This window comes from Cupressus sempervirens, chromosome 10 (genome assembly GCF_028749045.1).
Source record: "Cupressus sempervirens isolate cs-2001-9-10 chromosome 10, ASM2874904v1, whole genome shotgun sequence".
In the NCBI taxonomy this organism is placed as follows: domain Eukaryota; kingdom Viridiplantae; phylum Streptophyta; class Pinopsida; order Cupressales; family Cupressaceae; genus Cupressus; species Cupressus sempervirens.
In genome coordinates this window covers 533,156,472-533,182,314 of record NC_143127.1, presented here as the reverse complement: position 1 = coordinate 533,182,314, position 25,843 = coordinate 533,156,472, and the positions used below count along the sequence as shown (strand labels likewise).

Genomic DNA, 25,843 nt, shown 5'->3' with positions numbered 1-25,843 from the left:
CTTTCATATCATCATTTTCAAGCAAATTTTCATCATCTGAAGTCTCCAATAGAGAGTTGTATAACCAATACTTGTATTATCTTGTTGGGGGCAAACTGTGAGATTTTTATCTTCCTCATTGCTGCCCTGAATTTCTTTCTGTCTTGACTCCATTATAATCTTCACAAATGTGATTAGGAGTCCAAGTTTGCTGGCATGTTGAACAAATCTGTTCTCTTCTCATTTGGTTTCTGCTCATTTTTGGAGACCCCACAACTTGATTACCTGCTGTTATTAGCTCCTCTTCAGCCATTAACTCCTTTTTTTCAGAAGTTTGCACAATTAGTCTTTTGGAAAATTCATATGCAGCAGAAGATACAATGTGTTCCTCCAAATGATCAATAATTCAGATTTCAACTGTTTGGGTTCTTCATCATCTTCATCAAGGACTAGAGATATCGGGGTGTGCATGTAAGCTTTCACATTATCAGGATGATGCTTCCTAATTTCAGTCAAGAAGCATTGAAATAATTAATGAATCAGGTCATTGCATTCAAGGTCAAGCTTAATGGAAAATGATCTGACCTTTGTCATAATATCTAAGATTTTAACCCTTTTGACAAATGTGGGATCTTTGTCATCATGAAACCCTTGAGAATTTTTCACTATAAGCTGCAAAACTTTCCTCATCACATCAACATTATGCGCTGCCATACATGTGGTTATCCATCTAATCTCGCAAACCTTTGAGGATTTTTCACTATAAGCTGCAAATCTTTCCTCATCACATCATCATTATGTGCTGCCATACATGTGGTTATCCGTGTAATCTCGCTGAGACATGATGCCACTGTAAGTCTATCACTTTTATTGGGATGTTCCATAAACCTGTGCTGAACCAAAGCAATCATTGAAGGTTGTGAAGCCCAATTAAGAAGCCTACAATCTGTTTGGTCTACTTTGGTCAAATATGTCTCTAATTCTTCTAGATTGAAGAGAACACCATCTAGGATTTGTATAGACTTCAATCGTAAGCCAATTGCCTATTCCCATTTCTTTCTACAAGTCTCGAACCTGATCACCATTGAAAGTGTTACTGAATTCTTTTGAGAAAACTTTGTCTTTTAGATTTTCCATTATCTTTTGCACAGAAGTTTGTTTCCTAATGAAATGAAACCCCTGCCACCATTTTTTACCGATTTCACTCTGTACTCTGTAGTGATTTTGTCAAACAATTGTTTGTGATTTTTGGAATTGTTTTCAGTTTTGATCAACAACAAGTTCACCATGTGTTTGCAGATTAACACAAACTAACTTCTGACATTGAAATCAAACAAACATTTAGCATCAAATTACATGGAGGGTGAATAATACTCCCTGACCTCCGTTCAAAACCAGACAATTGAAGGTACTGCCCTCTTTGTCCCTAAAATTTCCTTTCCCACAGAGAATTTCAAACAGTTTTCCTTAAAAGGTTGTGAATGCTTATCTGTTTGCAACAAGTCGGATCAATAATCTATGTATAAGCATTTCAGATGTGAATTTCTAACCTCTGATTGTCAGCTTACAATATTCTGACATTTCTATAGCTGTTTACAATTCACAAATACCATTTGCTTATTGTGACTAGCAAAAGATAAATTTCTAGTAATAGCATGTTCACACCTACTGACACAATCTTGATCTTACTTTGCAACATCTTAGGAAATATTAATACTATGAACATAACAACTGTTATGGTCACCAGGGAGTACAAATGTTTTAAGCTGGAGTTCAGAATATTTAATGGGGTTCACACCATTCAAAAAACTTTCCAAGACTAAGTTATTCTGGAGAAGATGGCCAAGAATCTTCAATGAATGAAAGGAATGGTAGTTTTCTCCGGGCTAAAACTGGATACTCAAATCATTCCCCTGCTTTCAAAATGGAATCAGCACCATGTACAGAATAGATAAAGACAGACTGCGATAGACTTCCCAAGCTCCGACTTCAATAGTTTTCTCCAATTTATGCAGCTCAGCATTAGAAAATTTCAATTAATATTACGTTTCCTAAATATTTGCCCCAAAAATATTAAATGTCTGTGGAGCTTTGGGAAATAATATGAGCCAATAAGAGAGTCCGTTACTCAATATTTTGCCAAAACTCTAGTCATTCAAAATATTTCTTTTGAATAAAATATATTTTTTGTGATAAAGCTCACATAAATACTCAATATCACTGTTTAAACTGCCCAGGATGCTTGAATGCTTGTCTCCACCCAACAGCAGCTCATTCCGCAAATTAGAGGGAATTCAATTTGATTCCAGTTCGCTTCTTTTATGTCGAGTTTGCCTGTATTTCTGATAATTGTTTCTTAGTGTCTTTTTGAACCCAGAACTCACACATAAGCAAACATTCATTATTCCAAGAAAGATCACATATGCCTCATGAAATAAAAGTCTCTGGCCAATCATTATCATGCCTCCAAAATATACTCCCACGCTAGATGAATACCCTCTGCAACTTGTTTTGATAGCGTAAAACATTGCCTCAAAAATAATCTGTCATTTCAACGCAGCTTCTTGTTCATGCACATGATAACTTCCAGACTACTGCAAGGCTCAGAAATTACAGAATTATTTGTCTGCAAGTTGGCTTAAGACAAAATGCTGACTCATGGAAGCTTGCATAGGAATGTCCTCCTGTCTACCTTTCACTGCAATCGTTTCTGATGATCTTGACACACTTACTCTACAGAAAATCTCGATGAAGATTCACACCAAATTCTACAAGGAAAAATCAGTCTCTTCTGTATTGCACATAGCTTAAAAAATCATTCGACAATATCCTCAAATCTTGTTACGATAATGTTTCCCTGTAAAATTTCTGTATTTCAGGATGCTCTACGGCCCTTTCCAATGCCGGCTCTACTTTGTCTCTCCTGTAGTGTACTAGTTGAAATTGAGGAAACAACATGACAGAGACTAGACTTTCGTTTCCAAATGAAAACCCCGTCTATCGTTTTTCTGAAATATATAACCATCAAGTGACATAAGCATCATAATATTCGTGAAGTCTTCAAGGCTCTCACAGTTTTCATAAAAATATTATTCTGTGCTCAATCATTTAGGTGAAGACTTCTTCGACTATATATTATCCTTCCGCTAATGAAATTGGTTTCTCAAGATTAATAACTCCGGCATCACAAACATTTTGGCATTCGACAATCATTTTGACAAATTAGTGAAGGCGGTAGAAAAGACTTGAAATTTCACTGGCAGAATATGCATTCCCACGAACAAATTGAAGAAACCCAATAGCTGTTCGGCTACCAATAATGACTCCATAATGGCAAAGATTATTTAAAGAATTGAAGACTTTTCAATCCTTTAATAACATAACGCCAGCTGAACCATTTGATTCACAATCTCAGTGATAAATGGCCCTAGTATTTGATGCTTAATATTTTCAAGTGCCCAGTACAAAATATGTCATTCAATGATCACAACTGTAAACTTTTGCCTAGAATAGTAATAATTTTGTTCAATCATGTTAATCTCAAAATCTGACCCATCTGGTAAAAGCCCTTATTTTGAATCAATTTTGGTCTATGAATATTTTGTTTGTGCAGATTCAACCCTTCAGGATGGCAGGATACACTGCTCTGATACCACTGTAATATCCTACACTGATATTATTATTATCAATTTTCACCACAATAATTTTCAGAATTTTAAACAGATAAATTATGTAATGAAGGCCAGCAACATTAACCAGTAAATGCGCAGAAATTATTTAAAATGTTATTGCATTATAATATTCAGCTATACAATAACAATCCACTCGTAAAAATAGAGATAACTGTCAGATTGGATAACCAAAAGTGAACCTGAAAGGCAACTGCGAACCCCGTCATGAATTCACCACAAAGGTGAATTGGGGCTATGTCCAATCCTCTTAAGAAGAACTTGAGGGTTTGCATCCTCGGATCTGAATAGAAGTTGAAGCTTCCTTAATTTCTCCAAGAGAAATCTCAAACCAAATCAATATCCAAGAATGCTGGAAATGAACTCCTCATCCTTCTTTTATGCTCAGTACGGTGACCCTTTAGTTTCTTTCACTTGTCCTTTTCTTTTTTTTCCTTCTTGTCACCTTTAACCCACTTTATAATATTATTTTGGCCCATTTAATAAATTTGCATTAAGCCCCCTTAAGCCAAAATTAATATTTTATGAATTTGATGTTGGGATTCCTAATGTCCCAAAAAGGGGACATTTCATATTATGTTCTTTGCCATATCCAGTGGCCAATCCTTTGTACAAAATATATGGAGGGGCTAATTTTCATAGTTGGATTGACTATCCACAGCATATCTAGACAACATAAAATAGAGAATTTCACCATTTCAATTGATTATTATAAATCACATTCTTTTCATTGTTAGAAAAATCAAACTTTAATGTATTATTGAATTAGGGAAAAACATATTATGGTTAGATAGGCTATAAACCATCACCATTAATTTTTTCATCAGAGTTTTGTTACTGATTAGAAGGTTTTTGTAAAAATATACACAGGGACATGAATTGACATTACATGTACTTGACCAATTATTTGGAGAGATGGTATCTCGACAAAAGGACACTGGATCATCTTTGGAGGTTGCTTCAAATTATGAGAGTTTTCTTCTCATTGTGGTGTGTGCCTTTTCTCTATTTCATTAAGGTCATTCTTATATGTTTGTACTATAAAATTTATAGGATATATTTATCTGTTTTCTATACTTGATATTTTTTTGTCATGGTGATAAGTATCAATTTAGTTCTATATGTATCTGATGTTTGGTCCAAGTCTTTGAACTCATTTTTTTCGCAGGCACAAACTTTGCGTGATTCTCTTCCAGCCTCTGATAAATCCTTAAGTAAATTACTTGGTGAGGTCCCACATCTTCCTGATTCAGCGCTGAAAATATTGGAGAACTTATGCTGTGTAGGAAGATTTGATATGGATGCAAAGGAAGCCCTTAGTGGTGATCGACTTACTCAAGGTCTCAGTGCAGTATGGAGCCTTATCTTGCTACGGCCACCTGCAAGGTCTATTTGTTTGGACATTGCTTTACAGGTTTGTGTGAATATCAACAGTAAATGGGAAGTGATATGATATGACGATTCCATAATTGAAATGAGTTTGCTTAAATCTAAGGTTATCCTTAAATTTCTAATCTTAATTTGATTAAGTTATGGGTGTGAATAAACTTACCATCGTCTACTTGTTCCATATACACTAATGCACCCAAGCATACCTTGTGTTGTCAATTGATATGTTCATTTTGGCACTGTATTAGTTTTTCATTTTTCCTTTCAGCAGCTTAATTACAATTGAGTTCTATATATTTCAGACTGCAGTGCATCCAATTGAAGAAGTGCGATCGAAAGCCATTCGTCTGGTATTTCATTTCTTTATGTTCTTTCATTGCCTTTTCATATTCCATTCCTTTTGTTGGTGGAGAATAATGAACAATATGAAATACAATAGTCAGTTCATTCATGTGTTTTTCTTTGCTGCAAGACAATGCATGCATGTTGATTAGATTTGTTATGCAGGTGGCTAATAAGTTGTATCCTATAAGCTCCATTTCTCAAAATATAGAGGAGTTTGCAACTAAAATGATGCTTTCTGTAGCTGAGAACATTCAAGGCAGGGATAGTATGGAGATTAGGGATTCAAGAATTATTGGGAGAGAGGTATCAATTAAGACTTTGCTCTTCTTTTGCATTTGATATCTTATTTTAGAGCGCATGTCATGCATTCTAACAAGCAAATGAATTGATTTACACTATTGCTGATGTCAATCATTGTTTTGACAGATTATTATGTGTAATTACTGTTTGATACAAAAATACCGAGATGTATGACACTGCAGACGAAAGAGACATCATAAGTTACATGAAATTTACGTCTATATGAAATGTATATGAATGTATTTCAAGGCTAATTTCAGGTGTAAGTGTGATTCTTAGTGGTTATAGTGCAGTGCTACTGGTATGGCTTTTTGCCATCCCCAATGTTGTTTCAAGACAGGCAAATCGGGTACTATCCCTGAAATGCCACTTTGAGAGGAGCAGGGTATGTGGTATGGCTAGAAGTCCCCAGGACAGCTTGGGGACGGCTAGAAGTCCCCTATTCATCCTGCAGTGTTCTAGCTGTCCCCTACGGCCCAAACCATTTTTGGATTGGCAGTGTCAAAAAATAAGGCATTTTAAATTTGGAAAAAAAGGCTGGCTGGCCCACAAGGACATCTAAACCACGTTTAACAATATCAAAACCTAATCTAAGCCTAAAATAACAAAAAAGAAGAAAACAAATCATTTTCTGAAAGATGCCAACAGGATATTGAATGAAATTTAGAGTCTGGTTTGATGTTTCTTTTAGACCAGCATGGAGCTAAATTTTTGGTTTGTTAATTTAAAAAAAAAATTTCTGGTGATTTTGGAGTTGTTTCAATGTTATTTTGTTTTTTGGTAGTGAGATGCAAGAATAACTGCTAAAGTGAAGCAAATATCTTTTTGCAAACCAAAATGCGCTAAATGAGATGACTCCAAGAAGCTCTACAATGTCTCCATACCAGTATAGAATAGTAAGAATAATTGCTAGTAGTTGATTAGTGACTCCTCAGGTTAACAAATACTGATTAAAATTTATGAACTTTTGGCATGAAATAATTTGCAGCTGATGTAGACTCTAATCTCAAGCTGAAGCGCTGTTGTAGCGGTCATGCGGCTAAAGGAGTGAGTAGGTCTTAAACCTCCAGTTGTGCTGAAGAATGGGCAAAATATGACCTGCAGGGTCTGAACTGATATCTTTCGTTTGGACCCCAAATGTAATTCCCAGACATCTTGCTTGTTGTACAGCCCTGGGAATTAACCTGGCAATTTCCAGGATTTTCTGAAATTCAGTGATCTGCTGTAAATGATATTTGATTTTCCCTGTAGGCTCCAACTAAACTAAAATCCTGACAAATTTGAATACTCCCTTGCAACCTCCAGACTTCTAGTAATTGTACGGATATGATGGAGGGTCTGGCAAACCACCAAAGACTGAAACAATTCTGATCTGTATGAAGTATGGAAGATTTCTGGTTCCTCTCATCCCAAAATGAATCATCAAAACCTTTTTTCACACCCAAACGTTAAAACTGCAATTATATTCAACTTTCCAGCTCTGGAGGAATGTCCAAGTTGAGGAATTCAAGGGATTTTGTCCGTGTCTTCCTGCAAATGCTGAAAACTCTACACCTGAAGCTCACCTGAAATTATGAAAGCTGGATGACAAAAAATGAGAGCCAAAGCTTTTTTTATTCACTTTTCAGCCCTACCCCTAATTTTGAATTAGGGTTTCATTTTCCCATTTTATTAAGAAAATAACTTTGTTACTTAATTAAAAAGTGATTATGATATCACCTTTATATTATTTTAGTATTTTTATTTGGCCTCCTTTTATTAAAAGTATAGTTTGCACACTGAGTATTTCCTGAGTTGAAACACAGGAAGTACAAACAGTTTTATTGCTTTCTTCATCAACGATTACATCCAATCCCCTCATTGACTGATGATAAGGGTTATTTAAATGATTTGCAGGCCTCCCAAACAACTAAAACTGATTTTTGAACTATAACCAACCCAAAGTCCCAATCTTGCACAATTTGACAAATTTGCAATAAAAGTTGTAATGACATCTTTTCCCAAACATGAAAATTTTTGTGCTATTTGCCACATGACCCTGAGAGACTTCCACCTGTTACAGAGAAACTCAAAGGTTAAGAGGACCTTATTACATTATTATGACACAATATGGTCAAGTTTGACAACTTTTATCCACATTGCAACTTTTAAGCAACACTTGACAATTTTTTACATTATTGCCTACTTATGACAAAATGAACTAATCTAATTGCCTTCTAACAAGAGATGGTCTATTAGGATCTTATTACATCAAATAAGAATCAAAACATGAAGAGCTTATCATTTTGACCATAGCTCTTGGATGAGGCTAGCTGTACCATTTTCGACATTTGTAGTAAATGCAAATGACTTCTAATTGGAAGCTCAGAGCATTGGTGGATAGGGTTGTGTAGATTTCGATCTTCTTTGACAAACTCAACATTAACCATGTCTATAGAGAAGCAAACATGGATGCTAACAAATTGTCCAACTTGGCAACTGATGGGATAGAGCTTGGTTGGATGGGGGCAAAATCTCGGAAGCAATTATGACTTTGACACCTCCCCTGATTTGGGAGATTGTTGTTTAGTATAATGATGCAAATTCCTTCTCAAATCTGGAAATTGATCCAAGAGCTGTGACAATTAGCTTAGAAAATCAAGTCAACAACCAGGATGTCATCACTCGGGGTTGATATAATGAAATGTAAAATCATAACTCGATATTTGGCAATGAATTTGACAGAGAAAGCCTTGATTTTCCCATTATTAAGGATAGTTGATATTTTGAGACCAAAACAAATTGAAGTATATAGTGTGTCAAGTCAACATTGTTTCAAGATTGCATGGCTATCAAATGATGTTTCATTGATTCTCCTTTTCAAGTTGGGTTCTATTGTATAGCTTTGAATGGCTATAAATTGTACCTTTGCCAGTCCTTTGATACAAGCTTGAAGAAAATATGGTTTCACCTATTAGGCTAAAGAGCAACAAAGGACAAATGTCTCTTTTAGGTTATATCTCTGATTATAGGTTGCATGCATATCTTGATTATAGACATAGGGTGAATACTGACAATATCTTCACCTTTCCTTGCCTCATTAATGGATATTGGGGTTGAAAAATTATAGGCGATGTTGCTGCTTTGTTTCATCTTCAAGAAAGAGGTCTTGGTCAAAGACAGAAATTTGTTGGTGCTTGTTGAACATGGGGTGAGCTTCCCTTGGCATGATGATGTGTCAAAGCTTTTTGAACCAGAGGCTGAAGTTGTTAGCCAACGCTTTATTCATGGGCTGGATGCCCAAGTTCGTGGTACTGTCAAAGATGGGTTAGGGAAGGAAAGGAGTCCTAAGAAGGGTTGCGGGTATCGAGTAGGATGGGTCCCCTTGGTTGAAAATTTCTCAATTGTGGTAAGCTCCAAGGCCTTCTATGAAGGCGATTAAGTTAAACTAAGAATTTAGAAATCTCTGGAATTTTGTGTTGAATGACCCCTGGTTTTTGCTTCGATGATATTATGGAGGAGCTTGAATATGGGGGTGGCTTGTTTTGGGCTGTCCTTTGTTTGACTGTGAATGTTTCATGATGTTGCTTCTCTTGGTTGTCAAGTAGTGGTTTGGTTTGGTTAGTGGTTTGTTGTAGTCTAGTCTCAAATGCCTGGAAGTTTCTATATTGTGTTGGTGGCCCTCAAGGTAGTTGTTGTAATAAATTATGGATAATATATATGTAATGGTTATGGGTCCTTTTGTATATAGAAGGTGTTCTAGTTGAGAATGACATCTAATAGTATAGGTGCAGTTCAATTGCCCAAACAATGTCTCGCATAGTCTAGTGTGGCAGACACACATCATTGTAAATTTCAATATGTATTGCCATCTTCGCGAATTATCTAGCAACAAAAAAAGAAATCAATAATCATAAACCCAATTAAATATAATTAAATTGTATATATATATATATATATATATATATATATATATATATATATATATTGTATTATAATAATCTTTTTATTAAATTTATTCACCTCTATGTTGTATGTTCTTTGTAGTAATAATTTTTAATAGCTGAAAGCAAGTGTACAATTATTTAAGTAAGAAATCAATAAGAATATTAAGCTAGGATTGGATTAAATTTTTTGAATAACATTTCTATTGCAAAACAAAGTTCAAGCTAAAATAATAAACCAGAGGTTGCAATTTTAATTTCAGTTTGGGAAAAACACCCTTCCTATCTTTGCAAACATCAATTTCTTTTGGGAGGGCATTGTCTTGTGTCCCTCATTGTCTATGTTTTTTTTCTTTGTAACCTGTCGGTATCCGTGTTTTCTATATTGCAACCTGTCAAACAAGAGAAAATAATTAAAAGTCAAGGTAGGCTTTTTTATTTAACCATGGAATAAGTAGTTTTTAAAAAAATCATGTCAGTGCTTAATCATGTTAGATTTGTTCGAAGCACCGTGTTGATGGCTCAAATTTCAAGATTCGTCAAAAAAATATGAAGATGTTTTATGTTGGAAAAAGTTGAATCATGTGCAATTTTGTAGGGTATTTGGGCTGTACCTGATTCTATTACATTCCGTACTCGGAATTGGTAGGTAAACTTATGGTTTAGGCAACTTAGTTGAAAAACTTGAGTGTTGAAAAACTTGAGTGCAAAATAAACAGCTTTTTGTTGTTTTGTGGACTTCAAGAAAGCTTCTGATATAGTTTGCAGGGGACAGTGGGGTGGTGCATACTATACATATAGAACTTAAATTGCTAGTTATGAAATAATTCAATATAACATACCAAAGTGAAATACTTGAACATAGCAAAATTGCAATATGAAGTAGAATCATTGAATGTTCAACATGGTAGCATAGTATATTCCCGAGGACCAATAGTAACATTCAAAAATCAAAATTCAAATAGGAATTCAAGTACTCATCCTGGCAGAGGTCTGCCTGCAGAATTGTGGTGGGGGTACTTAGGTACTCCAAGTTCCTGGTGCAGGGACATCTAGGGACAGGTACTTAGAGGTTTTGGGAGAGGGGGTGCAAGTCCCGGGTTTCACTAGAAAAGGAGAAGATCAAGAAATAAAGGAATTAATTAACAAAATACATAGCAGACTGTCAGCAATGCAGACAGCTAAAATCACTGTCTCAGCTGTCCGTCAGGCTGTCTTTGGCCTTAGGGAACATTACCTTTCATTGTATGCAATAGAAAACAAATATGTATATTTATACTAATAGTGCCCACATTTTAATATCCTTCATATGGTGTATGGGCATATTTGCTTCAATTGCATTTAATATCAATAATAATCAAGTGTAGCACTTTTTGTTTGTTTAAACCCAAGATGATTTTGTAATCAGTTTGATAGGCACAATGTAATATAAGTGTCATAAATTTTGTTAAGGTTTCTTGAACGATATTTCTGTATTCCACCATGGCATTCCATGCACTGCATGATATTATTTTTGTAATTTTTGTGCAGTGGGTGTTTGAAATTTAGGCTGGCGTATTGTCCTGACATAATTCTCTACGGCGCTCTAAAATCTTGGCTTGTATATAGGCAGATGTATTGATTTGTTCCTATTTTGGGCAAAAAAAAAAGATTTTTTTAGGTTGAGTACTATTTATAGGATATTTGTCTACTGTGCAGAGTGTCAATCAAGAGGATCTATCTAATGGATGGCCAAAAATAAGCGATTCCAGTAGGAATATTGGAGAAAATTCTAATGGGAAAGAGCAACCAGGTTTTGAACACAATGTTTCTAACATGTCCATTACAGAAGCACAGCGCTGCATGTCACTATACTTTGCTCTCTGCACAAAGGTTTTGAATTTTGTTCTTTCGGTAAAGTAATACTTGTTTAGGTTAGATGATGCATTTTTGTGGATGTTTTATAACATGTTTTCTTTATGGGTTATTAGTATTGAATTGGGTTTCTATGTAATTTTAGAAATATTATTGAAGTTGGTACTCATTTTGTATCTTCAGAAGCCTGCTCTTCTTCAGAAAGTTTTCAGTATGTATAAAAATGCGCCGAAGGCTGTAAAGCAGGTCCCCTTTCCTTTTTTCCCTTATTTAACCACAATGTGTTTTACTTAGGGTTACTGGTAGTTGTTTTCTGAGTTGCTGAAGCATTAAATGATGCAGGCAGTTCAACGTCACATTCCTCTTCTAATACGCACCATAGTTTTACCAGGACAGTCATCAGAATTACTTCGAATCATAGCTAATCCTCCTGCGGGGAGTGAGAGCCTTCTTATGCAGGTTGGTTTCACTCGGTTGCTTTGTGTCCTAAGTTCAATTTTATAAAGTGCATGATTGTTTGCCTTACTGCCATATCTTTCCAATCTTTGACTAAGGCAAGGAACATCCAGCATTATAGATTAACCCAAAAATATTTGAGCTGTGGCAGGTATTGCAGATATTAACAGATGGGACCACTCCTTCACCTGATTTGATTGCAACAGTGAAAACATTACATGAGACCAAGTTGAAGGTAGTCTACATTGGATACATCATGTTTCAAGTATGGGAAATTCACTGCTCTATTGTTGATAACCATTCTGTCTATTGATTTTTTTAAAAAAAATGCTTTTTTATTTCAGGATGCAGGAGTTCTGATTCCAATATTGTCATCATTGGCAAAAGATGAGGTTATTTGCCAAGCCATTTGATCATTGCATTTGTACCTTCTGAAATTTTGTTTGCGTTTTAGCTTTTTTCCTTCATAACCTCTGCTCAAGATCAAGGTTAAAATAATAGATAAACTGCCACAGTTGCTTGTAGATTGTGACTACTTTTTGTATTGACATAAATGCTAATTTCTTTTTATGGAAAATTCACATCACCTCGTGTACCAAGTGACTAGGAATGTTGTATGTAAACACTGTAATTTGGATTTTTAATTTCTTATTTAATGAATGTTGCTATTGGAAGTTGGAAGTGAAGTCATAAATTAAACAAAGAATTAGAACTGCAATGAAAGGGACTGGGTAGTTATAATATGATTCTGGGAGTGCATTTTAGCATCATATATATAAACTAGTTGTATGGTGCTTATTGTAACCGTAGGAGATAAGTTTTCCTCCCATAATCAATAACTTCTTGCTATGAAACTCCTTTAGCCACCAATTATGCTTTTTATTTGTCAAGTGTACCATTGGTTTCATATGTTACTTTGTATTACCCATTTGCAACTAATGGGTTTATCCCTGGTGTAAGATCCTAAAGAATCTCTATCATATTCTTCATAATACTTTGATTACTGGTTTCCATGGCTTTTTCCCATTTACAATTATCTTCCGTTTCTGCAAAATCATGAGTCCCATAAGATCCTGAATGCTAGCCATAAGAGAACAGTTTATTGTGATCTAGTTGCTCTTGCCTTTGTATGGTCTTCCCTTCATTTCATCATCTTGAACACCACCAAAACGTTTTTCCCACCACTTAGGTGTCTAAACTGCTCCATCTAAATGAACAAGGACACCATGACACAGGCTGCTGCATATGATGCTGATTCATCAACATCATCAAAGTCCTCCCTTGAGGTGTAGGTTACTAAAATCGGACACTTAAATCTATCGTTTCATCATCCAAAAGCATCACGAACAAGTTTTTGACACCACTCAGGTCTCTTTGTGTAGTTATCATTAGGTACAATTGATTCTTTTAAAGCAAATCTTTGATATAATTTTTGGTACCTACTTTAAAGATTTCTTGTCCAAAATCATCAGAATTTCCCACTTCAGGTGTAGATAATGAAAACTGGACACCTAAATCCATTATTTCATCATGTTAGACAACTGGATTATTTGTAGAGGCACCTCCATCCAGATCAACGAGTTCATCATGACATGTGCTGTCTTGTAGTCTATAATTGGAATGCTAATCAAGGTTCTTGTTAGAAAATCTTTTGGTATAGGTACTTGTATTTATAGGGAGATTTCTATTGTTCATGGTACAGCCAAGCCTATCATTTCATCATCTTGATTGTTAGGAAACAACCTTTTTCTTCCTCCTGGGTCTTGTTGTACAAATCCCTCCATTCAAATCAATGGGGTCATCACTGCTTGGGCTGCCTGGTACTACATTATTTGGATGTTGATCCAGGTTCTCCTGAAGAAAATCTTTTAGTATAATATTCATACTCTGCTAGCAGATTCCGCTTTTAAGAATCATTGGAGCCTCTCCCTTATGGTGCATCTGATAAAAGCTTGAGACTAAAATCTGTAGCGTTCAGACACTGATCTTTAATACTCTTGATGTTAGAAGAGAGTTGAGAAGATTTCACCTCATCCTTGTTGAGTGTCAAATGATTCGTATTCACGTCAATTAGCCTATAGGCTTTAAGATTGTCATTGTACCCAATAAGCATTAACTTCTTACTCTTGGAGTCTAGTTTGATTCTTTTGCATTTGCATTCTAGAGTCTAGACATACACAATTGAACCAGAAACCTTAAGATGCATCAGACTCGGTTTCCTGATAGACCATACTTTCTTTTGGGTCTTTCTCCTTTACTGCTTGTTTTAGGGACCTATTGAGAAGATACATTGCATTGTAATCTTGTTTGCCCATTCTTGGAACACTTTGAATCTGCAACATACATTGGGCCATCTCTGTAATAATATGATTCCTCCTGTCATCTATGCCATTCTACTCAGTTATATAAGGGGTTGTGGATGAGTATTTGATTTCGTGTTTAGCACAATAGTCTGTGAATTCATTTAAATAGAATTTGTCGCCATTATCAAATTTAAGAGTTATGATTGCACATCTTGACTCTTCTTTACAAATGACATGAATTCCTGAAATTCTATAAATAGTTTTATTTTTTATAAGAAAAAGGACCCACATTTTTGTATTGAAATCATCTACAAACAAGAGAAAATACTTGGTACCAGTTGCTGATGCTTTATTCATTGGTCAATATACATCAGATAGAGAAGTTTAACTTTTTATGCTTTCCTGAAATGGAATTCTATATTGCTTCAATGTTTGGGAAGCTCTGTAAACACGTTGTATTTGATGTTGTATCTCAGGTAAAATATTCAACCATATTCTTTTGAACCAAGTACGAGATAGGAATTGTATGGATGCTAATAATGTTAATGCTAAAGAATTCTTAGCATATGAACTCTATGTAATACATGTTCCTAAACCTCGGCAATGCCAAAAAACCTTTTTAGACCGTGATCTTTTATGTAAGGTGCAACGATTTTCATGAAGTCCCAATTAGCTATATGACACTTTGTTTAAAATGACATTCGAAATGGGACATTGGGCGGATTATCTGACTCATTGAGAGAAAATTGAGCTCTATGCCTGAAACATAGTATATGTGAAGAAAACTACGCCAATAACTGTATGGTGTATACCCCTCACTAGCATTGAAGATCGCTTAATCTAAGCAAGCCATGTACTTCATGAACAGATGCTTCATGTTTATAAATGTCTAGATAGTTTAAAATCAATATACCATGTAGAAGACTCGGAGTGATCTTCTAGTTGTTTGGCCATGAAAGAGTAGAAGGCTGACTTATGCTCAGAATGCTCTACGACATGAATCTTTGATGGAGGCCTTCCCAGGTTGGATTTTTAGTTGGCCGACTATTTATAGTTCTTCTTGTGACCACATTTGCCACAATAGTGACATGTGGTAGTCTTTTGAATTTTCTTGAAGTATCATCATTTTATCCTTGACCTTTCCTCTAAGACTACTTGCCTTTTCCCTTGTCCTTGGCTGCAAAGGTCTGTTCTACACTTGACGAATCAATACTGCTACTGAATTGCTTATTTTACTTGTTCTTTTGAAAGATTTTGTTGTACAAAACATCAAAATTCAAGTCAACATCTTTAGACATGATATTGATGATTTATATGAAACACTCAAAGGAGCATGGTATTCTTTTTAGCCTTTAACCTTCGTAAATGTCTTTCATCTTCATCAAAAGATCTTGCAAAGACATCTCATCCATGATTCATCCATGATGATCAAGAATACCATATTCTTCAGGAAGAAGGGTTTGTATTCATCTGATGTTTTGTGAAGATCTTGTAGGTGTTTTTGAATCTTTGAAGATCTGCTTAATGGATTCCTCAGAAGCATTTCATCTGTGATGTAATTTAATGAACATAATGGCTTCAAATTACACTCATGAAATTTGTTCTGGTCTTTACCTGGAACTGTTGATTGAGTGTTTGTACCAAGGGCAATCTAGTCAAGGCACCTTTAATTGAAGATCATGAGGATCCTTTGTTTCAATGTGTTGTAATTGCCAGGGAGCCTCTGACTGCCTACCATCATAATTTTGGTCAATGAAGCCATCACTCCCACAATACAAAATGAAAACAAAAAACTTGTTGCAACAAAACCCTAGGTGTGAAAAACCAGAATCCTACATGGTCATGTGTAAAAAAAATGTCAAAACTTTTAAAGTAAACCTGCCCAGAACTGTAGGTGCTCTTGGGAAATGCAGAATACCCACTATTTTTGTTAAAAAATTGCTGAAAGATTGTCCTTAAAATTACAGCATGTAGCAAACAAGTTTGTCTTGCCTAGAAAGTAAGTTTGAATGCTATGATTTGCATGGAAATTGCTAGAGAATTTGTAGAGATTGTCGCTGTTTGCCTTTGCTGTTGTGTAACCATAGAACACTGAAAATAGTTTTTGATTTATTTTTTAAATTGTCAAAAGAAATGTGAGAAATCCCATGGCCATTATTTTTCTCAAGAAAAAGATCAAAAACTTCAAGGAGATGCAGTTTGGTGATTTTGGCTGAAAAATAGCACTTGGAAATTGTAGACCAAAAAGCTGATGATTTTATACAAAATATGTCCAAAAGCTTTTGAGAGACCCTCACAAATAATTGACATCCAATTCTCACGACTTTTCTGAATTATCACCGATTTTCCTCCAGGAGAAAAACTTAGAGATGTATTTTTTCAAATTTGCCAGTTTGAAAAAAGTAACTACGAGTGTTTGGAAATGAAAACCGACAAATTTCATTGAGAAAAATTACCAGAACCCTTTTTTATGAAATCGTACAATCCACTTTGGTAAATTCTCTGCCATAAACATGAACATACATCCACAAAACTTGAACTTTAAGACCATTATAATATTCCCTATGGATATTTGGTCTGGATTTTTCCAAATGTGCCATAGGAATTTAAGCAATTTGCATGGACACTGATTTCTTTTTATCCCACAAATTGATTTGAAAATCTTATAATATCAGACTAAAATAGAGATCTGAAATTAAATATAACGATTAAACAATACAACCCTGTTTTTCAAACAGATTGAAATACCTGTCAATGCAGGTTTGTCTTTGGATGAAAACTTCAAAAATTTGCCCAGCTCTGAACTCCAGCACGAATCCACCAAAGAAATGAATTGGTTTCTGTATAATTTAGCAAGAAATCCTGAAGATTTTCATCCTCAGGTTTCATAACTGAAAGCCATAAGCTCTGAAATCTCCAAGTGAAAATAATAAACCAAGTATCTCCATAATGAGGCTTTCCTTTTAAAGCCTATTATAGCGACTCTTCATTTTCCCTCTATTGAACTTGTCATTTTCCTTTCTTTTTGTCTTTCTATTTCCCCTTTTTAATTTGATTTGAATACAGGGAAATAATAATAAAATGACTTTGTTAATTTTTTCTCAATCACAAATAAAGTCATTTTTAATTCTATAAATAATTAAGTCAAGTCGCTAAATATATTATTTTTCGACAACTTAGATTTAATTATATTATTAATTCCCGACATCCGAATAAAGGTGACATTACAGTGCCCCCCATTTTTAGAGATTGCTTGCCCTTAAGCAATCAGTGTCTATATGCCAATACTGGGATCCCATGTAAACCTCAAAAACATTGCTTGATCAATCTGATGTGCCGTCCAAAAATAACAACACTATTATTTGAAATGTGAAGCAATTCATAACGATCCATAACAAATAGAGTGTCAATCCTGTCAACATCCGGATCCCAACTAATCTATCCATCTGTCTGTGAGAGTAGATAAAATAAGTTGAATTTATTAATGTCCAACAAGAGGGCTAAGGGACTGCAAAAAATAGAGTAGCAACCTAAAATACAACGGGAGCATCAAACAGTTTTTGGAAAAATATAAAACAAGCAAGGAACCAAAGAACCAAAGCAAAGGAAGAGACAATGGAGCCACCAAAATCAGTCGAAAGGGGACTGTCAGAAATAGAGTAGCAATCTAACATACAACGGGAGCACCAAATGGTTTTTGGAAAAGACAAAACAACAAGAAAGAAACCAATGAGCCAAAGCAAAGCAAGACACAATAGAGCCACCGAAACCAGCCAAACCATCCAACAAACTAGCTACTCCAATCAAGCAGCAAAAAGTCCAGAATTGATGGATAGATCGTAGGATTGGAGGTCTCAAGATGTCTTTGAGAACCCTTGTAAGTGGGAGAAGAAGAAGAAAGCTGCTGCTAAGTGGAGGATCTACGAGGCCTCCCAACCCTGAGAGACCCCAAAAGGGGATCCATTGCCAGTTTAGTACGCTGCATGGGGGGAACCACTGTAGAGAAGGAGGTGATGAACTCGAAATAGATGTATCATCCTTCTGAATAAATAGTCCACCCAAAACATGCTGCAAGGATGCCACAAGAAACTCCAATATGCACATAGATCAACTCGTTAAGCTACCAAATGCTACTACTATAACATAGGCTAGCAATGAAAATGATGTTGAAGGTTTCACTGTACCCATGTATAGCAAAGTTATCTATTTCGTGCAATATCTAACAAGTAGTCGTGTCTCCACAGACTGCCATGTAATTCACTAGCAGTATTAGACCATGCCAGTTTTGAAAGTGCAATGTAAACACAATTAGGACAGCCACTAATAACTGAAGTTTCTATAAGATTAAATCACTGACCAATAAATAAACAGCTGCCATATCAAATGAAATTGGTGACAAATCTGAAAATGAATTGTAGATGCCTTCATCGTCCGTCAAAAGCAACACTTGAGTGTCTAGTTCATTACAAGTGTCATTAACAAAATTGACATCTCCATTAATGAAATTATCTCCGTTTATTGAATTTCAGAACTAGAAAAACTTTGTTTATCATAATCCATGAAGTGGTAAATTCCTTATATTTGTTGAAGTTGAAGCTTGACTTGTTGAGCCATCAACAAAACTTGCCCTGGTCTTTCTAACCATCCCTCATTGAACCTTTGGGATTGAACTATATCAGCTGTTCTGGAGTGCAAAAGACCAGTCCTATGATAAGATGCATCATCAAAATTATCATGTCCCACACGTGCACCTTTGCATGCCACCAACAGTAGAATGTAAATCACTGTTTTTCTTCATGACTACAGGCTGCAATGTCACATGAAACAACAAATATATCACTGCAGTCCACGACCTGAAAATTGGTACTATTTGCATCCTTTTTGCTCTTGCCTTTGAAATCTACCATGGTATGATTAACAAAAAACGACTCTTCGGGACCTAGATCCACAATATATAGCTCATATCTATCATCCACAATTTGAGTGCAACATGAAAAGACTCGATAGTGTTGACAACCACATATGAAAGAGTCGTTACCTCATGATGAAGTCAATTATTATGACTGTTTTTGTAAAACGAACTACTGTCATACACTTGTATCGAACCTTCAACGTTTTCCAGTACATCCTCACTGAAAACATTATGGCCAACACTTGCACATTGAGTGCCACTGCTTGTTGACCCCTCTCCATTAGTTTTTCCACGTGTAATGGCTGCAAACTCATGTAAATTGGAAGGTTAGCTTCTGCTGCCCCAAATCAGAATTTTGGGCTTCTCTTTACTTTCTTTGGGCCTTCACAAATCACTGAATCTTGACTTGTCAAATGTCCTTCCCAAGTAATCATAGGTGGTGGTGTATCAAATGAATCTTCTTCAAACAATGTCACAGGGCTGCAAATTGGGTGTTTCTAGTAAATAAATTGTTGGAGTCATTCTCTCCCATTTCATCCTTTAAGAGTTCATCGATCCCTTCTACTTTGTTTGATTCCATCACTTCTTGTTCCTTTGTTGTAGTTATAAGGGACATTTGATTTTCTGATTTGTATAGAAAGTGTAAGAATTTGGCTTAGGCCAGAATTCACCCAAGAACTAAAGAACTCAACACAAGCACACGATAGACCAAAATAGACAGAGTATGATCAGAATGACGATATTCATTCAATATGTTAGCTTAGCCAACTTGAGAGTACACTAGGAGTGCCTGTATAAAAAGGCTTCTTAGGAAGCACCTCGAATGTCTCTAGAAACAACTAGGAGATAAGACAACTAAGCACCTTATTGAACATTCTAGATGAATGGATAAGAATGACAAAGTGTCATATGTAGAAGATTCCTGTGTTGTAGACAACATGTGCTTAAAAGAGGTGTGGACCCTTATGATGTCATCATGACAACTCACAAGAGTGCACATACTCCCAGGTGACTAATAAATAAATATTAATATAATGCATTAACCTAAGTAAACTTAAGTAAGTGTAATAAGTAAATACTTATTTACATCAACACCCCCCCTTAAGTGCAACTTAGGGGAATGCCCTTAAGCTTACGAAACCTAGGATGATATGCAAGATGGGTCCCGGCTACTAGGCCATATTAGGTACCCATGTACATAATGATATGCAATCTCTCATAAAGCAGGGAAAGAGGGAAAACCACATGGGAAAAACCCTTCCCCAAAAAGAGAGATAAATAGGGATGCATGGATGGATGGAGTAATCAAGACCCCCCATTACGACATACATCCAGTATATACATAAGAGAATGATGAGAAGAGGAAGAGAGACAGGATAGGCTCCCCCCCCAAAAGAAGAATGCCAAACAGTGATTGCTTCGATGAAGAAGCTGATCCAAGATTGTAGAATGGTGTTCCTCCCCTTAGGAAGAAACAATGCCAAGGGTACAAATGAGACGCTTCCGCTGTGCATGGAAGAATAAGTGATGTCTCTGAAACCTGCTCAATTGACTGAAGAACTTGTCCCAAAGAACTGTCTGTCTCTGCAACGGATGAAGAACCCTGCTGCAACTGCTGATCATAAGTATCCACAGTCGCTTCAACCTGTGAGGATTGATCATGTAGAGAATGAACAAGAGAGTCAGAAGGAACCCTCGTGACAACTGAAGAAGGACCTTCATCAAGAAGAAGAGGCAGATCATCAATTCTATCCCCCAAATCTGTCACTGAACTTGTATCTGGAAGACTGGATGTACCCTGCTGTTCTGGACCTATCATTGTGGCTATTTATGCATGCGGATTGAACTGATGGAGTGACCTCTTGTTGCAACTGTCGATAGAACCCCACGTGTTTGAATTTGTTGAAGCACTATCGCTGGTGTCACTATCAGTTTCCACACTGTATGATGTGCGGAGAGGATTAGAGGACAAGCTTGGTCAACTTTCCTCAAAGTATAAATCCTTCTCCACAAAAATCTGATGAGTCTCAAGATCTAGAAGTCTATATGCCTTCACACCGTCTTCATAACCAATGAAGGTACAAGACCGAGATGATTGTGCCTTGCGTCCCTTGGAAGATCGGTTTGCCCATGCAAGACAACTGAAGACTCTAAAGTGTGTCACAATAGGTTTTCTGCCGCACCACGCCTCGAAAGGAGTTTTGCCATCTAAGGTAGGATGAGGAGAACGATTAAGAATGTGAGTGGCACTAGAGATTGCTTTGACTTCTAATGATGGATCTAGAGGCTTGGCATGGATCATGCAATTTGCCATGGACTTAAGAGTTCGGATCCTCAATGCTGCAACATCTGTCTTATGCGGACTAAATGCTGGCGGAGTCTGAAGATCAATGCCCTCGTGTCTGCAAAAGTCTATAAGTCTTCTGTTCACATACATGCTTCCATTGTCCATTTGGAGTACTTTGATGGCTTTCTTGGATTTCCGTTCTACATGAGTCTTGAAGGCTAAAAATGTGTCCAACACTTCATTCTTATTATGCAGAAAGTAGACCCAAGTGAACCTTGAAAAGTCATCAACGAAGGTAAGTATGTAGCGACCCTGTCTAGATGCAAAAGGACCTGCTAATAACATGTGAACCATCTGTAGAACACCTGTTGCTCTTGAAGACTTCCCTCTTTGTAACTTGCCTTCTAGATGCATATCCGCTGAATCTGTTGAACATCCACCTGTAGAAAAGTTGATTTGAGGTAGACCTTTGACTATTTTGTATGAGCAAAGTTGTTGAAGATAGTGGAAGTCAAGATGACCATACCGCTCATGCCATAATTGCATGTTTGAATTGGATTGTGATAACAAGGCCTTTGAAGGAGACTTGGGCACAAAATGGGAGAAAGAGTATAAACTCTTGTTATCATTCACTTTCCCCACTGCAACCAAGGAATCATCTTTAAGAATATGCACCTTTACTAAGTCTGGAAGGAACTCAAAGCTATGTCCATCTCCTAGGTGAGTGATTTGGTAGATTGATAGGAGATTTGAACTTAGGTTTGGAACATAGAGAACCTCTTGAAACTCTCCATTTTCCATTTCCATGTTTCCTTTTCCTTCAACTTCCATTTTGCTATCATTCCCCATGAAGATGTGCGGTACCTTGGACTGCTTCATTGAAGAGAAATCGTCCTTTGAAGAACCCATATGATATGAGGCACTAGAGTCAAATATCCATTCCTTTGAAGAGTTTGCATTTTCCATGAATGCTTGCCCTTTGCCCTTTGAATTTGAAGAAGATCCTTTCTCCTTGTAAGCATTAGGCAATGGAACATTATGTTTCTTCATGATGTTGGTCAATTCATCAATCTTTTTGAGATAACACTCATGCTCTTCATGACCCGATTTCTTGCAATAAGCGCACTTCTTCTTCTCCTTATTGTTGTCCCCCTTCTTGTTGGAATTCGAGGACTTGCCTTGTTGATTGGATTGTGGTGTTATCTTTTTTGCATCCTCAGATTTGTTCTTCCACTTCTTCTTACCCTTTCCTTTATTTGAAGATTGTCCAGCTGAATTTTGAGAACTCTCATTGTTGGTCACCAATGCTTTAGACTAAGGTGATTTGAGAATCCCCATTGATTTCAGCTTCTTTTCTTCATCATCCAACAGTTTAGCATATTCAACAAAAGTGGCTTTCTTGTACGTAGACCCTAAGGTAGTCTTTGAGGTGTTAAAAGAAGATAGAAATGTGGAAACTCCGATGGTAGCTTGTTATGAATGAGATAGATCAGTCTGTCATCTTTGATTGAACTCCCACAATCAGTCAGCTTCGTCCTTAGCTCATTCACCTTGATGATGAAATCTTGGATTGAGTCATATGACTTAGGATCTAAGGAAACAAGCTTATCTTCAATTTTGAAAACATCCTCTTCAGACACTTTCCCATAAAGGCTTTCAAGGGTATCCCAAGCATCCTTGGATGTAGAACACTTATTGATTTGATACATGATCTTATCATCTACCCCCAAACATATATCACCTAGGGCTTTTCTATCCATTGCTACCCAAGCTGAAATATCAGTTGTTGATACATTATCACCTGTTGGTTTAGGAAGAGTACCATCTACATATTGTGAAACTCCATTATGCATTAAGTGATATCACATTTTGATTGACCACGTAGCACAATTATGAGGAGTTAATTTTGGAAACTTAAAAGTGCCCATAATGCAAAAAATGAAAGAAAAGTGTATAAAAGAGAGAACACAACACCAAGAACATCCCCCTTTTCACTAAATCAAGAAACCCCCCCAAAATAGATGCGTTGGGCACTTTATTGGTAGTGCGATTACAATGGGCCACTTGCCAATTTTAGCTTTTGTGGACTTCTGATTTTGCTTGTTACAACCTCTTAATAGAGTACAATTGTGAAACTTTACAAAGTGCTACAATTCTGAAGCATTACAAAGCAAAAAAAAGCCCTATTGCTGAAAGTGACACTTTTGTCCACACAACCGTACAATTTGATAGCAGATTTGGAAAGTAGACGAAAAATAACGCACTTAAAAAAAAAACGGAACATGTTTTCGACTCCAGATATGCCTGTACGAAGCGTTTGAAGTTGCAAAGTGCAAGATTATGCAGGTACAGTCGCCAAAAAATGCAAATTCTGAACAATTCTTGCACCAAAACTAGAAAAGAGCTGCACCGCTGAAAGGTTTAGGAAATTGTACCCAATTTCAAAAAAAATTGCACCTGAATTGGAGTCCAGATGTCCAAGTTATGGCTTCTCGAAGTCGGACTGCAAAAACCAAAATCAATCTGGAGAGGGTTGCATCAACAAATTACTGGGTTAAATTTGACGGTCATACGACCATTGCAGCAGTTGTATTTTGCCTTGTTTTGACATCCATACTGGTGTCAAATTTAGACAATTGAAAGGATGACGTCAACACACCTCTAACCTGTGATGACGTTAGGGTGACGTCAGGATTGTATGGAAATGTACTGCTTGTACGGAAAAACGACGTGGCAAGGCTGGCAGATGACGTGTGTTGATTGGACAGATGAGTCTGAACACATGTGTGGGTTGATCATCGTGTGGGCTGATGGTACATTGCCGCGTGGCTGGGTCTGTGGTCCATCGTGGATTTAATCTACGCAGTCTGAGTGCATTAAAAGGCTTTGCGTGGCGGCTGCAGGCTTTGCCGCGTGTCCTACATAGAGGTCAAAACAACAGGCTTCGAGTATTTTCCGCGGGCGCCGAAATTGTTCCTTAGGCGGTTGTCGAAGATGCTTTGCACGAACGGAATATGCTTGTCGCTGCTACCGGATTTATGTTTAACGATGCCACAGATTTCAGCTTTTGTCCCACATTGGTGGGAGCTCTTTCTGCAGTAGACTTTATATATGGAAGCTTGTGGCTCTTAGAGTAAAGAGCCACGCGGGTGTAATATTGGTTTGATCATCGGGTGCCATTTGCCGGAATTTGGAGGATTCTGCGGTGACCGTGGCCAATTGTTCAGTACAGCTTGAGTAGTATAATTTAATGCACAATACTGTGCTCGATTTGAATAATAATGTTCCCTGCGAAATTAAATAAAATATTCCGCCAAAAAATACAAAGCCGAGCCGGGGTGTCACTGCACAGTTCAGCAATTTTTTTTTTCTTTGCTAGGGCAATTAATAAATTTGAAAATAATAATTCGAAAAATACCCGAAATTGCAGAGATGAAATTTAGATCTGAAAATCAAACAATCAGATTAATAAAATAATCATACCCGAATTGCAAATCGGGGCCTCCAGGTTCCAATTTGCAAATTTTTTTTGCCTCATGATCAACTTTCACCCAGCATAGGCAAATTTATAGTCGATCTTCATCGAATCAACGATTCGAATGCAACGGTGAGGTGAGATCTGGCTCTAGACACTCCCAATTTTTGCGGATCCTCTGGATTTTAGTCAAGGTGATGAAGCATTAACGGTCTCGAACAGCTATGTGTAGAGAATCTCCCTTAGCTCTGATACCATGTAAGAATTTGACTTAGGCTAGAATTCACCCAAGAACTAAAGAACTCAACACAAGCATACAGTAGACCAAAATAGATAGAGTATGATCAAAATGACGATATTCATTCAATATGCTAGCTTAGCCAACTTGAGAGTACACTAGGAGTGCCTGTATAAAAAGGCTTTTTAGGAAGCATCTAGAATGTCTCTAGAAACAACCAGGAGATGAGACAACTAAGCACCTTATCGAACATTCTAGATGAATGGATAAGAATGACAAAGTGTCATATGTAGAAAATTCCTGTGTTGTAGACAACATGTGCTTAAAAGAGGTGTGGACCCCTATGATGTTATCATGACAACTCACAAGAGTGCACATACTCCTAGGTGACTATTAAATAAATATTAATATAATGCATTAACTTAAGTAAACTTAAGGAAGTGTAATAAATAAATACTTATTTACACCAATAGAAAGAAATGAGCCATACTTAGCTGGTAGCAAAGATCATGAACCTCATTCTCCTTATCTTCCACAAATTTGATAGGAAGATCCCTATCCATTAACAACTACAAGTTGTCTGATTTCATCTTTATAAATGTTTTTTCGATTGTGTGCTATTGAATACTAGTGACTCCACTTGCAAGTACCCTTTGTCTCTCCTCAATCTGAGTTTTCCAAAATAGATCTTCA

General features: G+C 36.5%; 1 protein-coding gene across 4 annotated transcripts in view; it reads left to right on the top strand.

The window, feature by feature from the left end:
* Nucleotides 1-25,843, top strand: part of LOC149534992 (uncharacterized) — a 217,734-nt gene that overhangs the window by 141,459 nt on the left and 50,432 nt on the right. For 2 of the 4 annotated variants that reach the window (XM_089805168.1, XM_089805169.1), the window contains exons 11-19: nt 4,539-4,658; nt 4,837-5,082; nt 5,360-5,407; nt 5,565-5,705; nt 11,324-11,497; nt 11,663-11,725; nt 11,822-11,938; nt 12,087-12,170; nt 12,280-12,327. In XM_089805168.1, coding sequence (XP_089661294.1) covers nt 4,539-4,658; nt 4,837-5,082; nt 5,360-5,407; nt 5,565-5,705; nt 11,324-11,497; nt 11,663-11,725; nt 11,822-11,938; nt 12,087-12,170; nt 12,280-12,327 — 1,041 coding nt within the window. Of the gene's footprint in view, nt 1-4,538; nt 4,659-4,836; nt 5,083-5,359; nt 5,408-5,564; nt 5,706-11,323; nt 11,519-11,662; nt 11,726-11,821; nt 11,939-12,086; nt 12,171-12,279; nt 12,328-25,843 lie in introns of all 4 variants that reach the window. The other 2 variants (XM_089805166.1, XM_089805167.1) reach the window with 1 other exon arrangement.